We start from the raw sequence: 22,462 nt of genomic DNA, 5'->3' as shown, positions 1-22,462 counted from the left end.
ACTGTAAAGGCACCCAGCTGGTGAACAGAGAACTGTTACAGAATTTCTTCGTGTGGGAACCCCGCCCCCCACACTTGACCAGAAGTGAAGTAGTATTGGGAGGGTGGTAGTAAAACAGAGAGGAAACACAGGGATTTCCCTTTTTAGATGGGCTGTGGGCTGGCTGGGATTGCAGCCATCTGGAACTTGCCCTAGGCACGACTCCAGGAGTTTCGGATATATTGCAAGAATTTGGAGACCAGTTACATCTTCCCTCTATGGGCACCTTAGGGTTGTGGGGGCTGGTGCCTGCTCACTCCCTGTTGGTCTATTACAGAAATGGCCTTTCCCCCACAAAGCCTGCGTTGGTGAGGGGTACTGGACGGTGGTTTGAAGGGACCAAAAAAGCTCCAGACTCAAGGCATGGGACCCAGTTTCTCTGAAAGAGAGTTGAGAGCTTGTCAAATTTCTCTCCTCTTGTTCAGTCTTCGGAGTAATGGGTCAGCCCAGAACCAAGCTGCCGCATAGGAGGTCCTCATCCCTGCCAAAAAGCCACAGCCCACGGTTCTGCTGAGTTCTGCATCAAGACAGATTTATTGCTGGAGCCTCCAAGAGCCCCAGAGGCTAGAGGCTTACAGCCTCAAAGATCCAGGGGGTTGAGTCCGAACTGGTGGAGCCGCTCCTTGTACTTGGCATGAAGTTTCAGCACGGCCCCATCCCACTGAGGCTTGACTGCTCTCAGCTTGGCCAAGAGTTGGTCCAGGCTGCCCTGCAGACATCAAGCTTCAGGCCCCAGGAAGGGAGCGGGCAGCGTGAGGGGTGCCCCAGGCTAGTCTACAAGCTTTCCTTGCCAGTGTCTTCTCAGAGCTCTTACACTTAGTAGGCATGGTTTCATCCCCTGGCTGTCCGCCTTCAAGACAGGGCAGATCTCCCTGTGGAGATGCTTCTCCTCCTTCCCCCTGGTCTGTCATTGCCATATTAGTTGGGGTTTGTGGGGCTGGGGGAGGTGGGATTCAACTGGGGTGGCTGGGATTCCAACTTACGTGTAAGATTTCCTCGTACTTGGCCTCCATGTCTGCCACGTGTGCGCGAAGCTGAGCCAGAGTCTGGTCCCGCTCCCCGAGGGCCTGCTCTGCCCCTTGCCTTGAGGCTTCAGCCTCCCTCCGGCACGTCTCTGTGGGCCGGGCAGAAGGCGAAAGGATTGCGTAGTGACAGTCTACCTGTGAACAGTCTCCAAAGGTAGACTTGAACTTGAATGCGATCATTCCAGACTCCCCCCGAGTATTACCACTTTTCTCATGGTCCCTATAAAGTGCAGACGTACACCTTTTTTTTTTTTTTTTAATGTTTTTTAAAATTTATTTCTAGGAGAGAGAGAGAGAGACAGCGTAAGCAGGGGAGGGTCAGAGAGAGAGGGAGTCACAGACTGAAACAGGCTCCAGGCTCTCAGCTGGCAGTCAGCACAGAGCCCGACGCGGGGCTCGAACCCATGAACCGCGAGATCATGACCTAAGCGAAAGTCGGACGCTTAACCGACTAAGCCACCCAGGCGCCCCATAGCAGACGTACACCTTTAAGGTTCAGTAGAGAGAGTAGTGGGATTGGGACAAGAGATGTGGGTCCAGAGTGTGCTTGTAACTCGTGTAACCTCAGGCATGCCTCTCTCTGAGCCTAAGTCTCTTTATCCTTAAAGACAGAATGGTCCAAACCTTACAGGCTTACTGTGAGTTAAGTGCAAGAGTATACAAACAAATAACCTAGTATATACAGAAGGCGCTCCATAAATGCTGATCGAATGTACATTCTAGACAAGGCAAGGATGAGGAAAGGCATTCAGGGTCTACATGGCAGATGAGCAACTCTTGGGTATGTGTGGCTAAACCGGGGCTACTTTAGGTTAAAACTTTGGGGCGCCTGGGTGGCTCAGTCAGTTAAGCGTCCGACTTCAGTTCAGGTCATGATCTCACGGTTCATGGGCTCTAGCTCAGAGCCTGGAGCTTGCTTCAGATTCTGTGTCTCCCTCTCTCTCTGACCCTCCCCTGCTCACACGGTCTCTCTCTGTGTCTCAGAAATAAATAAAAACATTTTTAAAAATTAAAAAAAAACCCTTTAAGACCATGATTGTGAAAGATCTTAAGTGCACGCTAACATAGTTTAACTGCGTTCCGTAACCAAGAGAGAAAGGAAAAACTTCCTCTTTTTTACACTTTTGCTTATCTTGAAGGTTTACTCCTTTATGTAGCAACTACTTATGTAGGACTGAGCATGCATGAGGCATTGAAGATATGAACGTAAGTCAAATATCTTTCCTCAGTTTCGTTGCAAAAATCAGCCAAGAGGGAATGTGTTTTGCTCATGACAGACACGGCAGTGGTGGGGAGAAAGATCTGGATTTGGAGAGACCATTGAGAGAGGAAGACGGGATGAGACTTTGGTCTTTTTTAGTTACAACCTAAGAGGTTTTTGCCACCTTGAACCCTCTACTCCAACCCTCCATGGTGGAACAGTTGGTGGCAAAAAGGGTAAGAGAGGGCACCTGGGTGGCTCAGTCAGTAAAGTGTCCAACTTTGGCTCAGGTCACAATCTCATGGTCCGTGAGTTCAAGCCCTGTGTTGGGCTCTGTGCTGACAGCTTGGAGCCTGGAGTCTGCTTTGGATTCAGTGTCTTCCTCTCTCTCTGCCCCTCCCCTGCTTACTCTCTGTCTTTCAAAAATGAATAAATGTTGAAAAAAATTTTTTTCTAAAGAAAAGGAAAAGAGAGCTTAGATAGCAGTCTTCTAGAGAAGGATTTCGTTTTTAACTTAAAAAAAATTTTTTTAATTTATTTTTGAGAGAGAGAGAGCACAAGCAGGGGAGGGGCAGAGGGAGAGCAGGGCAGAGTGGGCTCTGTGCTGACAGCAGTGAGCTGATGCAAGGCTCAAACAGACGAACATTGAGATCATGACCTGAGCCATCGTCAGACGCTTGACCTGACTGAGCCACCCAGGTGCCCCTAGAAAAGGACCATCTTAAGTGCACTCCTGCTGGACCTTGTCAGTGCCTCTTAGAGAGAAAGGGGTTAGGGGGTGGGGAAGCCTACCCAGCTGCTCCCGAAGGCCTCTCACTTCTTCCTCCAGCTGCCTGCTGCGGGTCTCCATTTCCTTCTGCAGGACTCTGCGCTGACGACTCATCTCTGTGGTGGGGACAGAGGGTAACGGGTCCCCCGGTGTGGATGGAATGGTGGAAAAAGGAAGGGACGGGACATTGTGGGTGGGGAGGGCCTTCTTGGTCCAGTGGGACAGGAGCGTAGAGGACTTCTCGGTGGTTCTTGTGGTTGTGAGAAGCTGGCAGACCCTGAAAAGCTGGGGAAGAGCTGGGAAACCAACCCCCCTCCCCCATTCCAGCTCAGGGCCTAGATTGTAGCCCTTCACCCCGCCCCCCCACTCCCATGGGATGAATGAGATAAAGGCCACGATTGCATTTTGTAATCCACAAAGCACATGGCATCAGGCATGATCCTGATGAGGAAGGTTCCTGCCTGCGATCCCGGGAGGCTTTCCTTTGTTTCTTCAGGACCCTGCCTGATTCGTGCTGAGCGGGGAAGGGTAAAGCTGGGCATGGCAGATGGGAATCCTTGTTTTACTTCCTTGGATCCTCTGGCCCTCTTGGCTGTCCTTTCCCAGGCCCCTGTCTCCTGCCCACCTGCCCGACCAACCACACACCTGCATAGATGGCCTTCCCCTCACTTCGGGCCTCTTCCAACTCGGCCTCTAGCACCTGTAGCCTCCACCTCAGCTGGTCTTCAGAAGCCTTGGCTCGGCGAGCCTCATCCCTCCGCAGAGCTGTGAAAAGTACCAGAGCCATGCTCACAACTGGTTGGGAGTCCCACATGGCCCCCTGGACTTGATGGACTGTGCCCGCCTCTGGGAACCCAGTGGCAGGCTTCTAGCCTCTCATTCTCCCTCTGGGTTGGTCGGTTTGTCCCTAGAATGCCATGAGCTCTTCCTCACTAAGAAGGAAAAATGCCCTCTATGTTCTGCTTACAAAAATTAGCTATTCTCGGGTGCTTGGGTGGCTCAGTCAGTTGAGCCTCTGACTTCGGCTCAGGTCATGATCTCATGGTTCGTGGGTTCGAGCCCTATGTTGGGCTCTGTGCTGACAGCCAGCTCAGAGCCTGGAGCCTGTTTCAGATTCTGTGTCTCCCTCTCTCTCTGACCCTCCCCTGCTCACACTGTCTCTCTCTCTCTTTCTCTCAGAAATAAATAAAACATTAAAAATTTGAAAAAAAATAGCTATCCTCACCAACCTTCCCTACCCAACCCTTCCTCGCACTGCCAATTCTTTTTCCACCAGGGGATGGACAGAGGTCAGCCCAGCGTCCCGCAACAGCTCCAAGCCTCTGAGCCTCTGAGGATGTGAAATGTCCCCCTGTCCCACCCCTACTGTCCCAGAGCTTCCACTTTCTTACCCAAGTGGTCTTGGAGCAACTCCTTTTCCAGCACTGCAAGCCGGTGTGCAGATTTGGCCTCCACATCTGACAAGTTGGCAAAGCCTCAGCTTATCATGATCTCAGCCTTCCTCACATCTCCCCATCCTCACCCCACGCCCAGAACTTTCTTCCTGCAGGAGATCGAAGGACCTCTAGAGGACACATCTCTGATGGCAGGGCCTACTGAGTTCACTCCTGTGTCCTGGCTGCCCAGCACAGAGTAGGCACTCAGAATATGTGTGGTGAATACACAGGGAAGACACAGAGCCATAAGGGCACCATGGAATGGGTACACGCCGATTCCCCCAATTTCCCAGCTGCATGGACCCTGGAGGGAAGATATGAAGGGGGAGGGTCTCAGGAAAGCTCTATCTCATCATGCAGAGGGCCAAATTCTCTCTGGAGCACCTCTGCTTGGTCTCCAAGCCAGAGCATGGAGAAGCAGGAGGCACTCACTTCCAATCCACCCTGACTCACCAGCACCCACATTCTTTTTCTTCTTCTGTGTCGCAGCTTTCATCCCTTTTCCTTTGGTTTTCGGTGGCATCTCCTTGCTGTCCTGGGGAAGGAGAGGACTTGTATTTAAGTCTGGACTTAAGGTTGCTTTCCTGACCCCTAGAATGACCAGGAGTCCCAGGAGAGTTAGAGTTTTAATCTCCAAGCCTGTTCTCTTATACCTTCCAGAAGCTTCCATTCTTGGTCTCCTTGGACCCTGAGGCAAGCCTGGGGTATGGGGAAGGTGGAGCTGTTTCTTTCTACCAGTCAGGTTCTATGTACGGAAATCATTCCTCTCCACCCTCTTTTGGAGAAAATAAATCTCAGTACTTGTCCCTTCCTTCTTCCCATCATCCTTACCCTGCCTCGTCCCACCTGTAGGATCCTCTCTTGCTTCTGTTGTGTTTCCCTGTAGGGTGACCCACTCATGGAGAGGGACAGAGACAAGGCCCAACCAGCTAGGAGCCTGAGGAGGAGCCTGGTTCTGGGAGCCAATCCAGGGCGACACGTTTCCTTTGAGGGCAGGACTGGAAGGTTGGGTTTCCGGAGGCTGAGTGTTGTCCAGGTAACTGGGAAACATGGAGTCACAGACAGGTGGAATGGGCCAAGTACAAAGCTTAAAATAGCAAGGTCCCAGAGGGTCAATTCTCTCTGCATCCCTAAATTCTAAACGTAGTTTGAGGAGAAAGGGCTTTGGAGCCCAATCAGTATGCTGCATTTCCACGAAGCGCTGCTTAAAGTTTGGAGACTTACAGAATACAGAGTTATGCATCTGATACGGTGCTGTTATGCTAATACAGAGGAAAAGAGCTCACAGTAGCCATTTCGGGCAATTTACATCCCTAAGGCTTATCAGCAAACGACATTATTAGGCTTGGGGAAGGCATTCTCTAGTGTACAAGGGAAAGGAATGCAGGAGAAGGGAGTTGAGAGAGTCTGTCATATCAGAGAAAGGGGACACAGAGGAGAGATAGATCCACGGACTCCAGGGTGCTGACACAGAGGCTACAAACATAGAAGAAAGGATACTGGTTAGAGACAAGAGCCATGGGTTCTAGTCCCCCCTCCAATTATGAAAACTTGCACAAGCCATTTAATTTTGCTCAACTTCAGTTTCCTGGTCTTTAAGTCTTTGATTTTGTAAATCCTGTAAGGCCTGGGTTTCAACTGTGTATTCAGAGGGCTATCCTCCCTTGTGGGGGACTTAATTTATTGTCTGTCTTCCCCTATTCCCTTATGAGACTGGGTTTGAGACTACTTTGCTGGGCTCACTGTGGTATTGAGTTGGTCGGGGCTCCCTCTAGTGGACCTGCTTGACCCCCCCCAGTGTCTCCTAAAATTTTCTACTTAAATGATTGGGCCATGTTGGGGGTGCCTCCCTCTTGGGAATACTTCCTAGCATCTTGCTGGAGTCATGAGTGGCTGGAAGAACGACTTTCGGGAAAGTCGTTCCCTTGTGCTCCAGAGTGAGGCATCCCCTACCTCCTTCCAGCCCGGTTGGGGCTTGTCATCTCTGGATCTCTGGGCTAGAATGAAAACAGCAAAAATGTCAGGGATTTTCCCCCTGTGGATTCAGGAACCTGCGGACTCTTTTAGCTATGTCTATCTCTGTCCCCTCTCCACATTTAAAAAAATTTTTTTTGTATGTTTTATTTATTTCTGAGAGAGAGAGAGAGAGAGAGACAGTGTGAGCAGGGGAGGGTCAGAGAGAGAGGGAGATACAGAATTTGAAGCACCCCCTCCACATGTGTGTTCAATTGCTTGTTGTCTGGAGTTTTCATTTATTCTCCACACAGAACCCTTTCCCCCTGCCTTGGAATGCAGTAGAGGTTCTTACCCTGGTCCTTCTCCTCATCTAGAAGCCTCTTTGGGGTCATTTGCCACGGAATGATCAATTTCTCTGTTATGCTGATGTATTGGGTGACATTTTGAGGACAGAGTTTACAGAATACAAACAACAGATCACGCCTCAGAAGAACATTTACTTTTCAAATATGTTCAGTCAACCAACTGACATTCAGGTGCAGAATGAGGATGTGGTCTGGGTGAAGGTGAAATGTAATAAAAATGCCACATGTCACATGATGTGATGGTACAGACTGAGCTAGCTCTAGAATAACCCAGGAATAAGAATGACATTGTGATCAACAATCCAGTTCCATCTTGAGTACACTTTGAAAGCAAGCCAAGTAGAAATTATTAAAACAAAAAAAGGTCAATCTTTCCTTCTTTCTTCATTAACGTCAGTTAAAATTTTTTTAATGTTTATTTATTTTTGAGAGAGAGATAGAGACAACGTGAGCAGGGGAGGGTCAGAGAGAGAGGGAGACACAGAATGTGAAGCAGGCTCCAGGCTCTGGGGCTTGAACCCATGAACTGTGAGATCGTGACCTGAGCCAAAGTTGGGTGCTTAACTGCCTGAGCCACCCAGGTGCCTGTGATTTCTTTTTTTAAAGTTTATTTATTTATTTTTTGAGAGAGAGAGACTGAGAATATGAGCGGGGGAGAGGCAGAGAAAGAGGGAGAATCTCAAGCAGGCTCTGGTGCTGTCAGCACAGAGCCCTTGTTGGGGCTCAAACTCACCAACCTGTGAGACCATGACCTGAGCCAGAAGTCAGACGCTTAACTGACTGAGCCACCCAGGTGCCCTACTCATTAACTTCAGTGTAGAAGTGAAAGTAGGAAACTATCATCTCAGCAGAATTCTGTCTTCCTTTGAATAGGATCCCATCTGGGAGTGTTTAAGGGATATAGAAGAGAGAATGGTCTGCTTTATTCAAATGTGAGAGGTAGGTCATTTGTATATTTATTTATTTACTTAAAAATTTTTTAATATTTATTTATTTTTGAGAGACAGAGCATGAGCAGGGAAGGGGCAGAGAGGGAGACACAGAATCCAAAGCAGGCTCCAGGATCTGAGCTGTCAGTACAGAGCCTGATGTGGGGCTCGAACCTGCAGACCATGAGATCATGACCTGAGCCAAAGTCCGATGCTTAACCAACTGAGCAACCCAGGCACCCCAATCATTTGTATATTTAAAGAAATGTGTCTTCTTCAGCAGAAACAAAGTACAAACCATACAATTTGTACAAACAACACAATTTGATGATGAGGGGGGAAAATACCCTGTGTAACACCCCCCCCCGGGTGTTAGGTACTGTGGAAGACCAAAGTCAACTAGACAGTGTAGCATAAATTAATGTGTGGTAGCAGTAAGAATAAATAGTTACGAAAATTTAGAGGGTTGTTTCTAGCTGGAACGTCTGGTAAGAAGAAATTATTTGAATTCTGAAGAATGGATTGAACTTCAGTAGCACAGCTTTAGGCAGAGAGAATGCTCTGAGCAATGTTGATGAAAAAAAAATTGTGGTTTGTGACTTGCTCAGTCTACCTGGCATAGTATGTGCATTGGGATGGTATAAAACTGCAGGGTAGTTTGGTGTTAGATCATGACTGTTAACTTCATTCAGGAGACCATCAGCAGTGTTTAAAGGTTTTTTTTTTCTTTCAAAAATTTTTAATGTTTATTTTTGAGAGAAAGAGAGCAGGTGGGGGAGGGGCAGAGAGAGAGAGTGAGAGAGAGAGAGAGAGAGAGAGATGGGAAATCTGAAGCAGGCTCCAGGCTCTGAGCTGTCAGCACAGAGTCCCATGTGGAGCCCAAACCCATGGGCTGTGAGTTCATGACCTGAGCTGAAGTTGGACGCTTAATAGGCTGAGCCACCCAGGCGCCCCTTAAAGTTTTTTTCCTGACGCTGTTAGAACTGTCATTCAGGAAGACTGGTCTGGTGGCAGAAAGGATAGGAGGTGGCAGGGAAACCAGTGAGGAAAAGGTTTCAATAGATCTGGGGAGAGAAAGGGAGGGCCTGCACCTAGGGTGGTAGATGGGGAGTTCTGGCAATTATCGAAGAGCCTTGCCTAGATTTTTCCTTTGGGAGATTTCTTCTCTTTCTAATTCTACTGATAGGAAACCATAATGCTGACTCCTTAATCAATTTTAGATAAAGGCCACTGAATTGCAGAACAAGGATGTCTGGCTGACAGGTCTTTGAGTCCAGAGATATTTCTCCCCTCTAACATGGGCACAGAATAAACTTGATTCTTTAACCAATCAAGGGCTTTGTGAAGGACCCTGGTGGGAGGATCTAAGAGGGAACTGAGTCCTTGTGGACACACTAGAGCCTGCAAGCTCCCAGAGAGGAGGCTCAGGATTAGCAAATTAGGGCAGGGCACTTCCTTCTTTAGGAAGAAAGTTCCCTTTTTCTTAGTTCTTCCAACGAAGCTTTTAGATTAGAGAAGTGGAAACGAATGGGAACTGCATTTGTTTCGTGAGAGGAGTGAGTACTCCTGGGGCCAGGGCTCGCAGCTGTCTTTCTGTGGTCAAGGTCTGGTGCTGGGGCTGCAACCCGCTGAGCCGGGGAATCTCAAGTACAGACCCAATTCCCAGAAAAGGAACTAGTGTTCAGAAGCCAAAAAAGGGGGAAGTGTTTTGTTTTCAGAAGGTCAAAGGACCTGGAAGAAGAGCTTGCGGCCTAAGTGTCTTAAGCCTTTCTGGCGTGTAATCAGGCTAGAACCATCTGCAGCATTCACATTCCTGTCCTTGGTGCCGACCTAATGGGTTTAAAACACCAAAGGGGGGGGAAATAACCCGGTTTTCTCCCACAATGTGAAGGGGCAAATGACTTTAAGCTCAATTTCCTCACTTACCAGGCATGGGGGAAAGACTTGACGTTAAGGTTCTTTCTACAGCTAGCTGTCTTAATTTAAATACCCCAATTACCCCTCCAAAGAGCACCAACCTACAACCCACAAGGAACATGGAGGGCTCGGCTTCTGTCTAATGCGCAGACTCCACCCAGGCCCCGCCCCCTTCCTTTCCCGGCTTCTCCAGCAGAGGGCGCAGGCGCAAAGGCTCTGCCTGGTCCCGCCCCCGGGGGCAGGGGAGGGGTAGGCGGCGCGGAAACTTGGCCTCGGCTTTCCGGGAGCGGCGGCTCGGGAGGGGGTGGCGCAGGGAGGGTCGTCGCTACCCAGTCCGGACCAGGCTGCCGGCTTCCCTGAGTGCCGCGCGCTCCTCCGGCCCTCGGGCTCGCGCTCTCGGAAGGGGCGCGCCCGCGCGGACCGCGCTCCCGTCACCGCCCACTCCCCCTCCCCGCGGCCGCCCCTCCCTCCGCCCGGACAGCCGGCGGCGGCGGCGGCGGCGGCGGCCGGGAGAGGCCCCTCCTTCACGCCCTCCTTCTTTCCCTCGCTCGCAGCGGAGCGGAGCCGGCGGACGCGGCTGGGCCCCCAACCCTCCCCGGGCCATGGCCGGCAACGTGAAAAAGAGCTCTGGGGCCGGGGGCGGCGGCGGCTCCGGGGGCTCTGGCTCGGGCGGCCTGATCGGGCTCATGAAGGACGCCTTCCAGCCGCACCACCACCACCACCACCACCTCAGCCCCCACCCGCCCGGCACCGTGGACAAGAAGATGGTGGAGAAGTGCTGGAAGCTCATGGACAAGGTGAAAGGCCTGCCCGGGACCCGCGGGAGCAGGGGTGGGCGTGGGCGGAGGGGGCCGAGGGAGGGGAAGGAAGGGACAGAGGAAGCTGGGGGAGGGGACGGGTCATGCGGGGCTGGGGAGGCGAGGAGCTGGGGTGACCCGGCCGAGGGGAGGGGGACGTGGGGGGGAAGAGACCGGGAAGGTGGGGGGGGTCGGCGGCGGGGGAAGGGCTGCGGTTGGGAGTTGGGGGACGTTGAGGTGGTGTTAGGCGTAGCGAGACAAAGATGGGGTGGGGGCTGGGGTGAAGGTTAACTGGGAAGCCACCGGGGCGGAAGTATAATGGGGGGGTGCAGACTTTGGGGCTCTGCAGGGTCTGGGGATGTGGGTCACGGAATTGGCCCCAGGAGGTAGGAGGGAGGGGGAGGGCGAAGAAGAGCGTGCAGTTTACCGGCTGGGGCTGTTAGCTGGATGAGGAGTCGAGCTCTGACTCGGGAATTAACGTTTATGGGCTCTGGTTGAGAGACCTGGGGTCAGGACGACTCCGCAGGCAAATTGCGCTCGGGGTGAGCACATAGTTTTTTCTCATTGAGATATAACACCAAGATAAAAGAAATCGGGATGTTTAAATGGGCGAGGAAAGGAACTTTTCCTCCACATCTAACGCTGGGGCAAATTTTTATTCCCCAAAACATTGGATGTGATCCATTGCTGGTGCTGAGATTAAACCACAAGTTCTGGTTAGAAACATTATCTTCTGAAAGATGTATTAACCGAGCGTGCTAAGCAGCAGATCCTGACTTCCAGATTCTGACTGCTTCCAGAACTTCCTCTTCACGCTGCTTTTTAGCTGGGTTCTACTTTTTTCGTGGCCGACCTGACTTCTCGTTACAGGACCTGACTTTTAAGCGTGTTCAATGAGCTTCTTTGCTTACTTTTTTTAAAGCAAGTGTGAAAAATAATCGCTTTTATATTTAACCATTAAGTTTGGCATTTGGGAGGATTTTCCTTCTTTATAGTGTCTATAATATAGTAGTCCAGAGTACTTGAACGTGTTTAAGCATTTCGAGAGCACTCAATACAATGTTTCCTTAATATTTTTCACATTCCTTAATTAATAACTTCTTTTTGGAAAATTTCATATTGTCAATGAAAAGTAACTGGAAGTATCTAGCATGTTTTAAGGGAATGGTGTTATTTCCTCCAGAGGAAAATTGGTTTTCTCTGGTTCCTCTCTAGGTCTAGGTTCCTCTTCTGTAAAGTTTTTCATGGATTGTTTTGGACTAAAACAGCTAGTAAAAATGATTATGAAACACTTGGCAAATATAAATGTGCTATATAAATGCTTAATAAGTCCTGTGTGTGAATTAACACTCCTGAAGTGCATACAAGTGGTTTCAGCGCCTTTTTTCAGGCTGGTGTTTCTCACGTTAAATAATTGGTATTATAATTAAAGATACAAGTTATTTGTATATTTATTATGTTGGTGGCGTAGTTTCAATTTCATTGTTTAGAAATTGTAGTAAAACCGGTGCAGAAAGTTAGGCATGTAAAGGAAACTGTAAATTCATTGACACCTTAAAAAAAAAATTTTTTTTTTTATGTGAGAGAGACAGAATGCAAGTGGGGGAGGGGCAGAGGGAAAGGGGGAGACAGAATCAGCAAGCAGCTACCGGCTCTGAGCTGTCAGCATGGAGCCCTATCCGGGGCACGAACTCAAACCATGAGATTGTCACCTGAGCCCAAGTCAGGCGCTCAACCGCCTGAGCCACCCAGGTGCCCCTTATTGACACCGTTTTGAAAAATACCGTATGTATTCAAGATCTGAGGTTTGTAGGTTTGCGTTTTAGGGATTTACAGCTGAGGACTAAAAAGGTTCTCCTGGAATTTAAAAAAAAAATTGTATTTTTAATTGGTTTCTCGTGTATGCAATATATCCAAACGGTATTGATTAGAGACTTTTCCTTAAAAATAAAAAACTTTTCCTCAAACTTTTGAATTTTTATAACATAGTTCAAATAAGATCCTCTTTAAGTTTTATTCCTTCATTTCTTTAAAGTATGGAGATGTGTGTGTACCTGGGTGGCTCAGACGGCAAAGCTTTCAGTTTCCACTAATGTCATGATCTTGTGGCTTGTGAGTTCGAGCCCCGCATCGGGCTCTGTGCTGTCAGCTCAGAGTCTGGAGTCCACTTTGGATTCTGTGTTTCCCTCTCTCGCTCTGTCCCTCCAGGGCTTGTGCTCTGTCTCTCTCTCAAGAATAAATTAAAAAAAAAAAATTCAAAAAAGTATGGAGTTGTGATTTTTTTTCTCCTGCAGAATGTTAAAAAAATTTCTTTTATAGTTTATTTATTTTCGATACAGAGCACTAGTGAGGGAGGGGTAGAGAGAAAGGGAGACACAGAATCCAAAACAGGCTTCAGGCTCTGAGCTGTCAGCACAGAGCCTGACGCGGGCCTCAAACCCACGAACCGTGAGATCATGACCTGAGCCAAAGTCGGCTAACCTAACCGACTGAGCCACCCAGGCGCCCCCAGAGTGTTTAATTATATGGGAAGAATAGGATTCAGTTTGAGTGCTTTTCAAAGATTTTGATAGTTTGAAGGAAAGTAGGTGCCTAGCTTTCCTTTCTAGTGTTGGGAGAGAGGGATGTTTTATTCTTGTGTTGCTTGTCTTAGAAGATGATTTTTGGTAAGCTTTGTGCCCCATAGCACGTATTACTTACTAGTCTTCTTTTGGTGTATTAGTCTGATAGGTTCATATTGCTCTCCCGATTTCTGAGTACTTTCATAGGTATTGGATTGAACTGGTTCTTTTATGCTTGCATAGATTTTTTTTTTTTACTTTTATTGTTAGTCTTAAATAAATGTCAGTAACCCTTCTTCATATGGTATGATGTAAGTGGTAGAGAACTTAACTGTCAGATCCACAAATGTCCCACACATTTATTGACTTTGGTTCTGAGTCACCCTCTCGTACCTGTTCTGTCCTTGTTGAAGCTAGGTGAATATTATTCCAGCCTATTAATAATCAGTGTATTGACTTAGCAAGGGGAACTGTTAGTCTATTCCCCTCCCCCAGTATTGAATGTGTGCAGATGGAGAAGTTGGCGTAAGTCATAGGTTCTGGTCAACATAGGCCTGATTTACTAATCCATTGTGGAACTTAAACATTGTTGGAAAAATCCTTGTGCTAGAACACTTGTTATGAAACAAAGGACATGGTCAGCCTCTGTTTTGCCAGCCGAGTATATTATAATAAAACATCTGTGTAAATATATGTGAAGAAAGTGGCTGGTAAGAGAGGATATGGCAGGGGAGTGGAGAGAGAAATCCCATTAATTGCCTTAAATGTAAACTTCAAAGTATTAAGGTATCTAGTTTATGAGAGACTCAAAATTCCATTATGAAGTAGAGCAGGAGTTGGCAGTCTGTTTTTGTCAAGAGACAGGTAGAAAATATTGTAGGCTTTGCCGGACACGTGCTTAGTCTTGTATTCTTTGTTGCTGCTTCACAACTCTTTAAAAATGTAAACGCTGTTCCTAGCTTGCAGGTGGACAGAAAGAGTGTTGGAGGTTTTAGTTCACCCATGTCTGAGGTAGAGCAACATGCTGGCTGTATTTAGGTTTGTCTTTTATTTTGAATTAGCTTATGTCATTAAAACGTTAAGGTGTTGATTTTTTTAACGAGATACAATTTACTTTACACTTTTTAAAAAATTTATTTATTTTTAAAAATTTATTTCTGAGAGAGAGACAGCCAGCGAGAGAGACAGCATGAGCAGGGGAGGGTCAGAGAGAGAGAGGGAGACACAGAATCTGAAGCAGGCTCCAGGCTCTGAGGGAGCTGTCAGCACAGAGCCCCGCGTGGGGCTCGAACCCACGAACTGTGAGATCATGGCCTGAGCTGAAGTCGGATGCCCAACCGACTGAGCCACCTAGGCATCTTGAGATACAGTTTATAAGAGGTGTAATTCCCTTATGATTTATAAGGGAAAAAGCTTCCCTTTAAGGCATGAGTTTAAAAAAGTATTTTCAAAAGGTGATCCTTCTGCTACAGGATCCTTCTGCTACAAACAGGAGAAGTCCTGTTTGTCCCACCCCTGTCCCACCCCTTCCCCAAAGTACCTTGAGTAACTTCCTATACTTTGGAAGGGGCAGTAATTAGAAATTGATTCAGTGTATTTCATTGGACTGCTTCCTCCCTCCCTCTGCATGCTAAGTCCCAAGCCTAGTGCTAGGTGTAAATTCTTATACTCCAGGATAGTACGGTACAGTGATAAGTGATTACGTAAGTATGTACACAGTGATATGAGATCTCTTAAGGTGGAACTTATTTCTTCTGTATGTATTACTTCTGTGTTTATCTTAACCTCTCGAAATTGTAAACTCCTGTGAGGACAGCAACTATATAATCTGCTTATCTCCTGCGGGGTCCAGTCTTGAGGACTTATACAATAGTAAGAGCCTTGTAAATATTTAAATTGCTTTGTGTGTTCCGAAGGAATAACTGAAAAGAAAAGGTGTGGGGGTAGGAATGCATTTTAATTACATTAAACTTAACATATTTCTTGCAGTAGCCCTTTGGTGGTATCATCTCTGTTTTATAGACAGAGACACGTAGGCTCAGAGACGTTACATAATTTAATTGAGTTGATGGTGGAGCCTGACTTGGAATCCAGGATTACCCACCTCCTGAGGCTTGGTGGTTTCCTCTGTACGGGACCTTCTCAGGTATACCACAAAGCCTCAGTGACAGAAGCCATTCAGAAAGTTGACCTGTGTAGGTATACGGTAATTCTCACGTGCACACACGTTCCGCCATTAACACACTCAAGCAAAGTAGACGTTCTCTTGAATAGTAAGGTAGCATTCAATACCATCCAGTGAGATAACCTGTTATCTGCTTTCAAGTTCAGTGTTTGTATCTCTTCAAATTAACGTGTACTGGTTACTTTGCATGGTGGTCACAGACCTTTTTTTTTTAACTTCATTTCCCTCTTATACTTGGTTTGTGTTACCTGTGGTAGTATTTATCACTTTTTCATCTGTTTCTCCTTCCAGCAGAGGTCTTTGGGACCAAGGCTTTGTCTTATTTTCAGTTCCTGGGCCTAACATGTGGTACTTGGTGAATGAAGTGCAGACATTTAACAAAATAAAATGAGGTCAAAACATATTCTCTTCTCATTTTCTGTATGATTAAGCGGGGGGAGGAGGGGGATCAGGGAATCTCTCTCTCTCTCTCTCTTTTTTTTAATGTTTATTTTGAGAGAGAGAAAGTGAGTGGGGGCAAAGGGAGAGAGAGGGAATCCCAAGCAGGCTGTGTTTTTTCAGTGAGGAGCCTGACTTGGGACTCAGTGTCATGAAGCATATATCATGACCTGAGCTGAGATCAAGAGTGGGAGGCTTAACTGACTGAGCCACCCGGGGGTGGCTTTTTTTTTTTTCTGAGTGCTGAATTAAAGTATCATTTACTTAAAGTAGTTTGACTTTTTTCGGTTATAAAGGTAATATACAGTCATTGTAAAACATGATTGTGTTTTTTTTATGCTGTTAAGAACTCCCCCAAAGGATGTAAAATTCTTAATAATTTCCTATGAAACATGAGCTCACTTGAGCATTTCATGTGACTCATGATAGAAATTTTGAAAGGTAAATAGAATAAAAGTGAGCTTGGTCCAGGGGAGAAGAGGGTCTATTCATTTTGTAGCTTTGGCTAAAGTTTTTGGTAACTCTTGCTGTAGTAAACCTTGTGGGGTTTTTTTTGTTGTTGTTTAGTTTTATTTGTTTTTTTGTTTTTTTTTTTTTTTTATTTCTAGGGGAGAGAGAGAGAGACAGCGTGAGCAGGGGAGGGTCAGAGAGAGAGGGAGTCACAGACTGAAACAGGCTCCAGGCTCTGAGCTGGCAGTCAGCACAGAGCCCGACGCGGGGCTCGAACCCACGAACCGCGAGATCGTGACCTAAGCGAAAGTCGGATGCTTAACCGACTAAGCCACCCAGGCGCCCCATGTTTGTTTTGTTTTTTAACATACAGCGTAGTCTTGGCTTTGGGAGTAGAACCCAGTGATACATGTTACAAATAACATCCAGTGCTCATCCTGACGAGTGCCCTCCTTCATGCCCATCACCCATTGACCCCACCCCCATCAACCCTCAGTTTGTTCTCTGCATTTAAGAGTCTCTTATGGTGTGCCTCTCACTGTTTTCATCTTATTTTTTCTTCTCTTCCCTTGTGATCATCTGTTTAGTTTCCGAGATTCCACATATGAGAGAAATCTTGTGATATCTGCCTTTCTCTGACTGACTGATTTTGCTTAGCATAATACCCTCCAGTTCCATCCATGTTGTTGCAAATGGCCAGATTTCATTCTTTCTCATTGCCAAGTAGTCTTCCGTTGTGTATATATATGTACCACGTCTTCTTAATCCATTCTTCATTTGGGCTCTTTCCATAATTTGGCTATTGTTGATAGCTCTGCTGTTACCATTGGGGTACATGTGACCCATCGAATCAGCATTGCTGTATCCTTTAGATAAATTCCTAGTAGTGAAGTTGCTGGGTCAAAGATAGTTCTATTTTTAATTTTTTGAGGAACCTCCCCACTGTTTTCTAGAGTGGCTGCGCCAGTTGCATTCCCACCAGCAGTGCAATAGGGTTCCTTTTTCTTCACATCCTCACTGACATCTGTTGTTTCCTGAGTTATTAATTTTAGCCATTCTGACCGGTGTGAGGTAGTATCTTGTTTTGGTTTTGATTTCCCTGATGATGGGCAATGTTGAACATCTTTTCATTTGTCTCTTTGCCATCTGGATGTCTTCTTTGGAAAAGTTTCTGTTCATGTCTTCTGCCCAGTTCTTCACTGGATTACTTGATTTTTGGTAGTGAACCTGTTTTTAGTATGATGTTGGTATATTTTTAGTATACATACACTAACCCTGATCCATCATGGGCAAATTGGTCCCTTACCCTTACTTCCATTGGAGTTTGTGTTATATTCAAACATGACATAATGTTTATGCTGTGAAAACCCACTTCCTTAATGATTGACCTAGATCATTAAAAGAAAAATTAAGTATTAGTTTGAAAACTTAGCCTAAGCTTCAATCACATTTTTTAATGAAGTTGTTAATTCTGATCTACGTTAGGTTTGTTGGAAGTAGGGGGATTATGACAAGCAAGTCATTGTGAAATGTTTTCATGATTAGCACATTTTGTGCTGGAAGGAAATAGGTGGGAGTAGTCAACCAGGAGCACTGGAAGCCAGCCTCAGCTCTGTCCCCACAATGTTCCTTCCTGCAGCAGCTTCCAAAAGGAGGAGGGGAAAAGGGTGCAGATTTCAAGTCCTGGGAAGGTTTGGTGCTGCTGTCATAGATGCTCCCGCGATTCCTTCAGGAGAAATCCACAGAAGACTCGGGGTCTCCCGTCTGCAGCTTTTGGGATGGATGATGAGTCCTTCTTAGCAGACTCTGCTGCCTGGGCTCCTTCTCAGAACCATCACTGGTCCCTGCCTTTCCTCTGGCTCTGGTGTCGGCCATGAGGAAGTCTTAAATGAGGCCAGCTTATTGGTACTTCAGTGAATGGGATGGAATCCTTGTTCCTGCCTCTTCCTTTCTTAGACCAACTTTGCATAGCAGTACCTAGGCTTAACACTCTTCGTGAAAAACAATTTAATGCAGAACTAAATGTCAAAGTCCCCTTTTACTCTCATACCCTCAAATGACTATCTCTCCAGAGGTACTTGGCATCTACAGCTTACATTCCATCCTTATCCTTTTCCCTAAGTGGCTCTGAGAAGATTGGATGGACAGCATTGCCCTTGAAAGAGTTATCCACTTGAGCAGGTTACGGACTCTTTAGCATTTACTCTTTAAGACTGATAGCTTGAGTTCTAATCATTCCTTATATTGTAGCCCAGTTTACAATTTCACATCTGCTGATATATCAGAAATCTCAAAATGGTGTGTTTTAGGAGAATGAAACTGAGATTCAGAGAGATTAAGTAACCTAAGTCACCTATCTAATACTTCTGCTTTTTTCTTTGGGTCTTGACCTGGTATTCAGACTCTGTTAAGTGATTTCTTAGAAACAAGTACTTCTCAGACTTTGACATGAACTCAGGCCATCTGGGGATCTTGTTAAAGATGCAGAGGCTGGGGGTGCCTGGGTGGCTTAGTCGGTTGGGCGTCCGACTTTCGCTTGGGTCATGATCTCGCGGTTCGTGGGTTCGAGCCCCGCGTCGGGCTCTGTGCTGACTGCCAGCTCAGAGCCTGGAGCCTGTTTCAGTCTGTGACTCCCTCTCTCTCTGACCCTCCCCTGCTCACGCTGTCTCTCTCTCTCTCTCCTAGAAATAAATAAAACATTAAAAAAAAAAAAGTGTAGAGGCTGAATAGATCTGGGGCGGGGCCCACGATTCTGTATTGCTGCCCAGCTCCCAGGTGGTGTCCCATCAGTTGGCGAAGGGATGGCACTTGAAGTACCAGGCCTCCTTACAACAGTTGCTTTTATTTTAGGTAAGCTTGATGGATTTTTTTTTTTTTTTTGAAGAAATGGCAGTAGGATACTTACGTTGAAGATTTTAATTATTATGTTTTTAAGTTTCAAAAGTAATTTATATTCAGAATTAAACATTTTTAAGCAAAAATGGAATTTTTAAAAGATTTTTTAAAATGTTTGTTTATTCTTTGAGAGACAGAGACAGAGCATGAGTGGGGAAGGGGCAGAGAGAGAGGGACACACAATCTGAAGTAGGCTCCAGGCTCTGAGCTGTCAGCACAGAGCCCAACGTGAGGCTTGAACCCATGAACCATGAGATCGTGACCTGAGCTGAAGTTGGACGCTCAACCGACCAAGCCACCCAGGTGCCCCGTAAATGGAATTTTTTTTAAATTAAAAGAATATTTTTAAGGTTTATTTTGAGAGAGAGGGAGAGAATCCCAAGCAGCCTCTGTGCTGTCAGTGCAGATCCTGACTCGGGGCTTGATCTCATGAAGTGTGTGAAGTCATTACCTGAGCCAAAACCAAGAGTTGGTTGCTTAACTGACTGAGCCACCCAGGTGCCTCAAAAGTGGGACTTTAAACAAAAATGGTTCTAAAATCTTTTTCTTTTTAAAAATTTGCTGAATTGTGGTGATGCTCTATGTTAATGCTACACAAAGGTCTCCCTGAGTTTTTCTAAGGATTGTATGAGATTTCATAATTATATTTATCTGATGAATTCATATTAATAATCTTTTTGTTATTATTATTATTTTGGAGAGTGAGCAGGGGAGGTGCAGAAAGAGGAGAAAGAATCTTAAACAGGTTCCATGCTCAGCATTGAGCCTCCACATGGGGCTCAGTCTCATGACCCTGAGATCCTGACCTGAGCTGAAATCAAGAGTCACATGCTTAACCAACTGTGCCACCCAGGTGCCCCTCGTATTGATAATCTTCTAGTTATTTTTGGTTTTAAATATTAGAAACTATGCTGTAGTGATTGTCCATTTTGCAGCTTCTTTTTTTTTTTTATATTTTTAATATAGTTTATTGTCAAGTTGGTTTCCATATAACACCCAGTGCTCATCCCAACAAGTGCCCTTCCCCATGCCAACAGCCCCCTTCCCCTCCCCCCCATCAGTCCTCAGTTTGTTCTCAGTATTCAAGAGTCTCTCATAGTTTGCCTCCCTCCCTCTCCCCCAACTGTTTTTCCCCCTTCCCCTCCCCTATGGTCCTGTTAAGTTTCTCCAGTTCCACATGAGTGAAAACATGGTATCTTTCTCTGCCTGACATATTTCACTTAGGATAATACCCTTGAGTCATTTTGCAGCTTCTTAATATTTCTTTAGGATAAACTCCCAGAAATGAAATGTGCTGTGTCAAAAGGCACACACATTAAAGTTTTAAAAATCTATATATTAGCACGTTGCCCTTCAAAAAGTTTGCTTCCAACCACAATCCTTGTCTTGTTTGTTGATTTAAATATGATTCTTGGGGCACTTGGGTGGCTCAGGTGGGTAGGCATCCGACTCTTGGTTTCGACTCAGGTTGTGATCTCATGGTTTGTGGGTTTGAGCCCCGCGTCAGTAGCCTGCTTGGGATTCTCTGTCTCCCTCTCTCTCTCCCTCCCCTGCTTGCTCTCTACCTCTCTCTCAAGATATTAAAAAAAAAAAAAAAAGTTTCTTGTTACCTTCAGTGAAAATTAGGGTGGCATCTGTCCACAATCACACTTTTCCTGAGCTCAAGCTATATGCCTGGTGCTGGGGAGTTAGAGATGAATCAGTGTACTCAGAATCCGGTGATACAACTGAAGTAGTACAGAGGCTCTGATAAACCTCTGTGGGAATCATTAAGCACCCATGACTTAGTCCCTGAGGACATAAGAAAGGGGACTGGGAATGGGGACGGCTTTAGAGCAATTTGGTGCGTCTGCGATATCCTGAGCCATAGTTGTGTCTTAATCGGGCTGACATCCAAAAGCAGGGCTAAAATCATCTCATCTCTAGCTCATGCTAAGTATTCGGTTTGAAGTTGCACCAACACGTCCGGATAGAGACTTTATTTTTTTTCCTTTTAAAAACAGAATTCATGTATAAAAACTGCATGGTTAAACTATCAGCGCATGTAGGTTATTTAATATCATACATTGCATTGGATGTATTTTTTTTTTCCTGTAGCTAATGTGATAAATGAAAGTAATGAGATTGGTAATTAGTTATAAGTGGCATAGTGTCTTTAATAAATAGTGTTGGGTGGTATTTGAGAAGTGTTAGGTAGTAATTACAGTTCAAGTCCCTGAATGGAGTTTTGATAAATCAATAATGGAGAATAGTAATTAGAAGTAAAAGCCTTTTTCTTTTCACCATTATCTAGTGATGATATGTTTCTTTAAAAAAAAAAGTATAGGTTTCTGATTTCTCTTTCAAAAACATTTAAAAGCTTCACTGTATATTTGTAATTGAAGATTTTAAATCTCTTCAAGTTTCTGTGTTGATGAGTTTCTAAAACTTGAAGCTTCAATAAAGTGTTAGGAAACACTTAACGAGGCTTTAGGAATTAACTGATCGCTTTCATTTAGAGAGGCGGAAATTGAGGCCCAGAGAGTTGAACAAACTTACCTAATAACAGAGCCAGTTAATGTTGGCCATCAGACTAGAACCCGCATTTCCAGACCTGGTGTCCTTTCCAGTGTATCTTCTGCTCACTTGAGCAATATGGAGCCTTTTAAAACCGTAATCAAATTTTATATGTTTTATGTTGAACTCAACATACTGAATACTCCTTTTTAAAGCATAAAGCTTATTTTAATCACATAAATTTTTTTAATGTTTATTTATTTATTTAATATATTTTTTTAAATTTATTTCTAGGAGAGAGAGAGAGACAGCATGAGCAGGGGAGGGTCAGAGAGAGAGGGAGTCACAGACTGAAACAGGCTCCAGGCTCTGAGCTGGCAGTCAGCACAGAGCCCGATGCGGGGCTCGAACCCACGAACTGTGAGATCATGACCTAAGCGAAAGTCAGACGCTTAACCGACTAAGCCACCCAGGTGCCCCTAATGTTTATTTATTTATGAGAGAGAGCTTGAGCAGGGGAAGGGCAGAGAGAGAGGGAGACACAGAATCTGAAGCAGGCTCCAGGCTCTGAGCTGTCAGCACAGAGCCGCCACGCAGGGCTCGAACCTACGAATTGTGAGATCATGACGTGAGCTGAAGTTGGACGTTTAACCAACTGAGCCACACAGACGCCCCAAATCGTGTGAGTTTTAACATACAAAGAAGTTTGAAATGAAGAAACTTCTGCGGATAAGTTGAAGTCTATAGAGGTAAATGCTTAGTCATTCATAGTCCTATATGCTTAAGAGTTTTCTGCCTAATTAGAAATTCACATTCCTTAGTGTTTGAAAGGAGTCTGTGTTCAGAGTAGAATTAGGTTTAGGCACTGTTCTTGGTACCTTTTCCCTTTTAAAAATTTAGGTATTTCCAAGCATGATTTTATTTCTCTTTATTGTGATCATAGCACTTTCCAAATTTTTTTTCTATTGACCATCGGGCCTTGGCAGAAGCAAGGGGGGAGCGA

The 22,462-nt window shown here is 45.8% G+C and overlaps 2 protein-coding genes across 2 annotated transcripts in view; one reads left to right on the top strand and one right to left on the bottom strand.

Moving 5' to 3' along the window:
- Positions 1–601: 601 nt before the first annotated feature.
- Positions 602–9,682, bottom strand: CCDC153 (coiled-coil domain containing 153). Its single transcript, XM_039229398.1, has 7 exons — positions 9,647–9,682; positions 4,924–5,005; positions 4,426–4,491; positions 3,680–3,799; positions 3,058–3,150; positions 1,023–1,153; positions 602–748 (listed from the first exon to the last, which is right to left on the bottom strand). The coding sequence occupies exons 2-7, from the start codon at positions 4,991–4,993 to the stop codon at positions 620–622; spliced, it is 609 nt and encodes a 202-aa protein (XP_039085329.1). The 5' UTR covers positions 4,994–5,005; positions 9,647–9,682; the 3' UTR covers positions 602–619.
- A 459-nt stretch (positions 9,683–10,141) lies between these two features.
- CBL (Cbl proto-oncogene) overlaps positions 10,142–22,462 on the top strand; it is an 82,517-nt gene continuing 70,196 nt past the window's right edge. The window contains exon 1 of the mRNA XM_039229318.1: positions 10,142–10,434. Within this exon, the coding sequence (XP_039085249.1) occupies positions 10,240–10,434 (195 nt within the window). The 5' untranslated portion in view covers positions 10,142–10,239. The remainder of the gene's footprint in view (positions 10,435–22,462) is intronic.

This window comes from Hyaena hyaena, unplaced genomic scaffold, assembly GCF_003009895.1.
Source record: "Hyaena hyaena isolate Hyena2069 unplaced genomic scaffold, ASM300989v1 scaffold_37, whole genome shotgun sequence".
Lineage (NCBI taxonomy): Eukaryota > Metazoa > Chordata > Mammalia > Carnivora > Hyaenidae > Hyaena > Hyaena hyaena.
The sequence above is the reverse complement of the archived record's forward strand: the minus strand, read 5'-3'. Positions and strand labels throughout refer to the sequence as shown.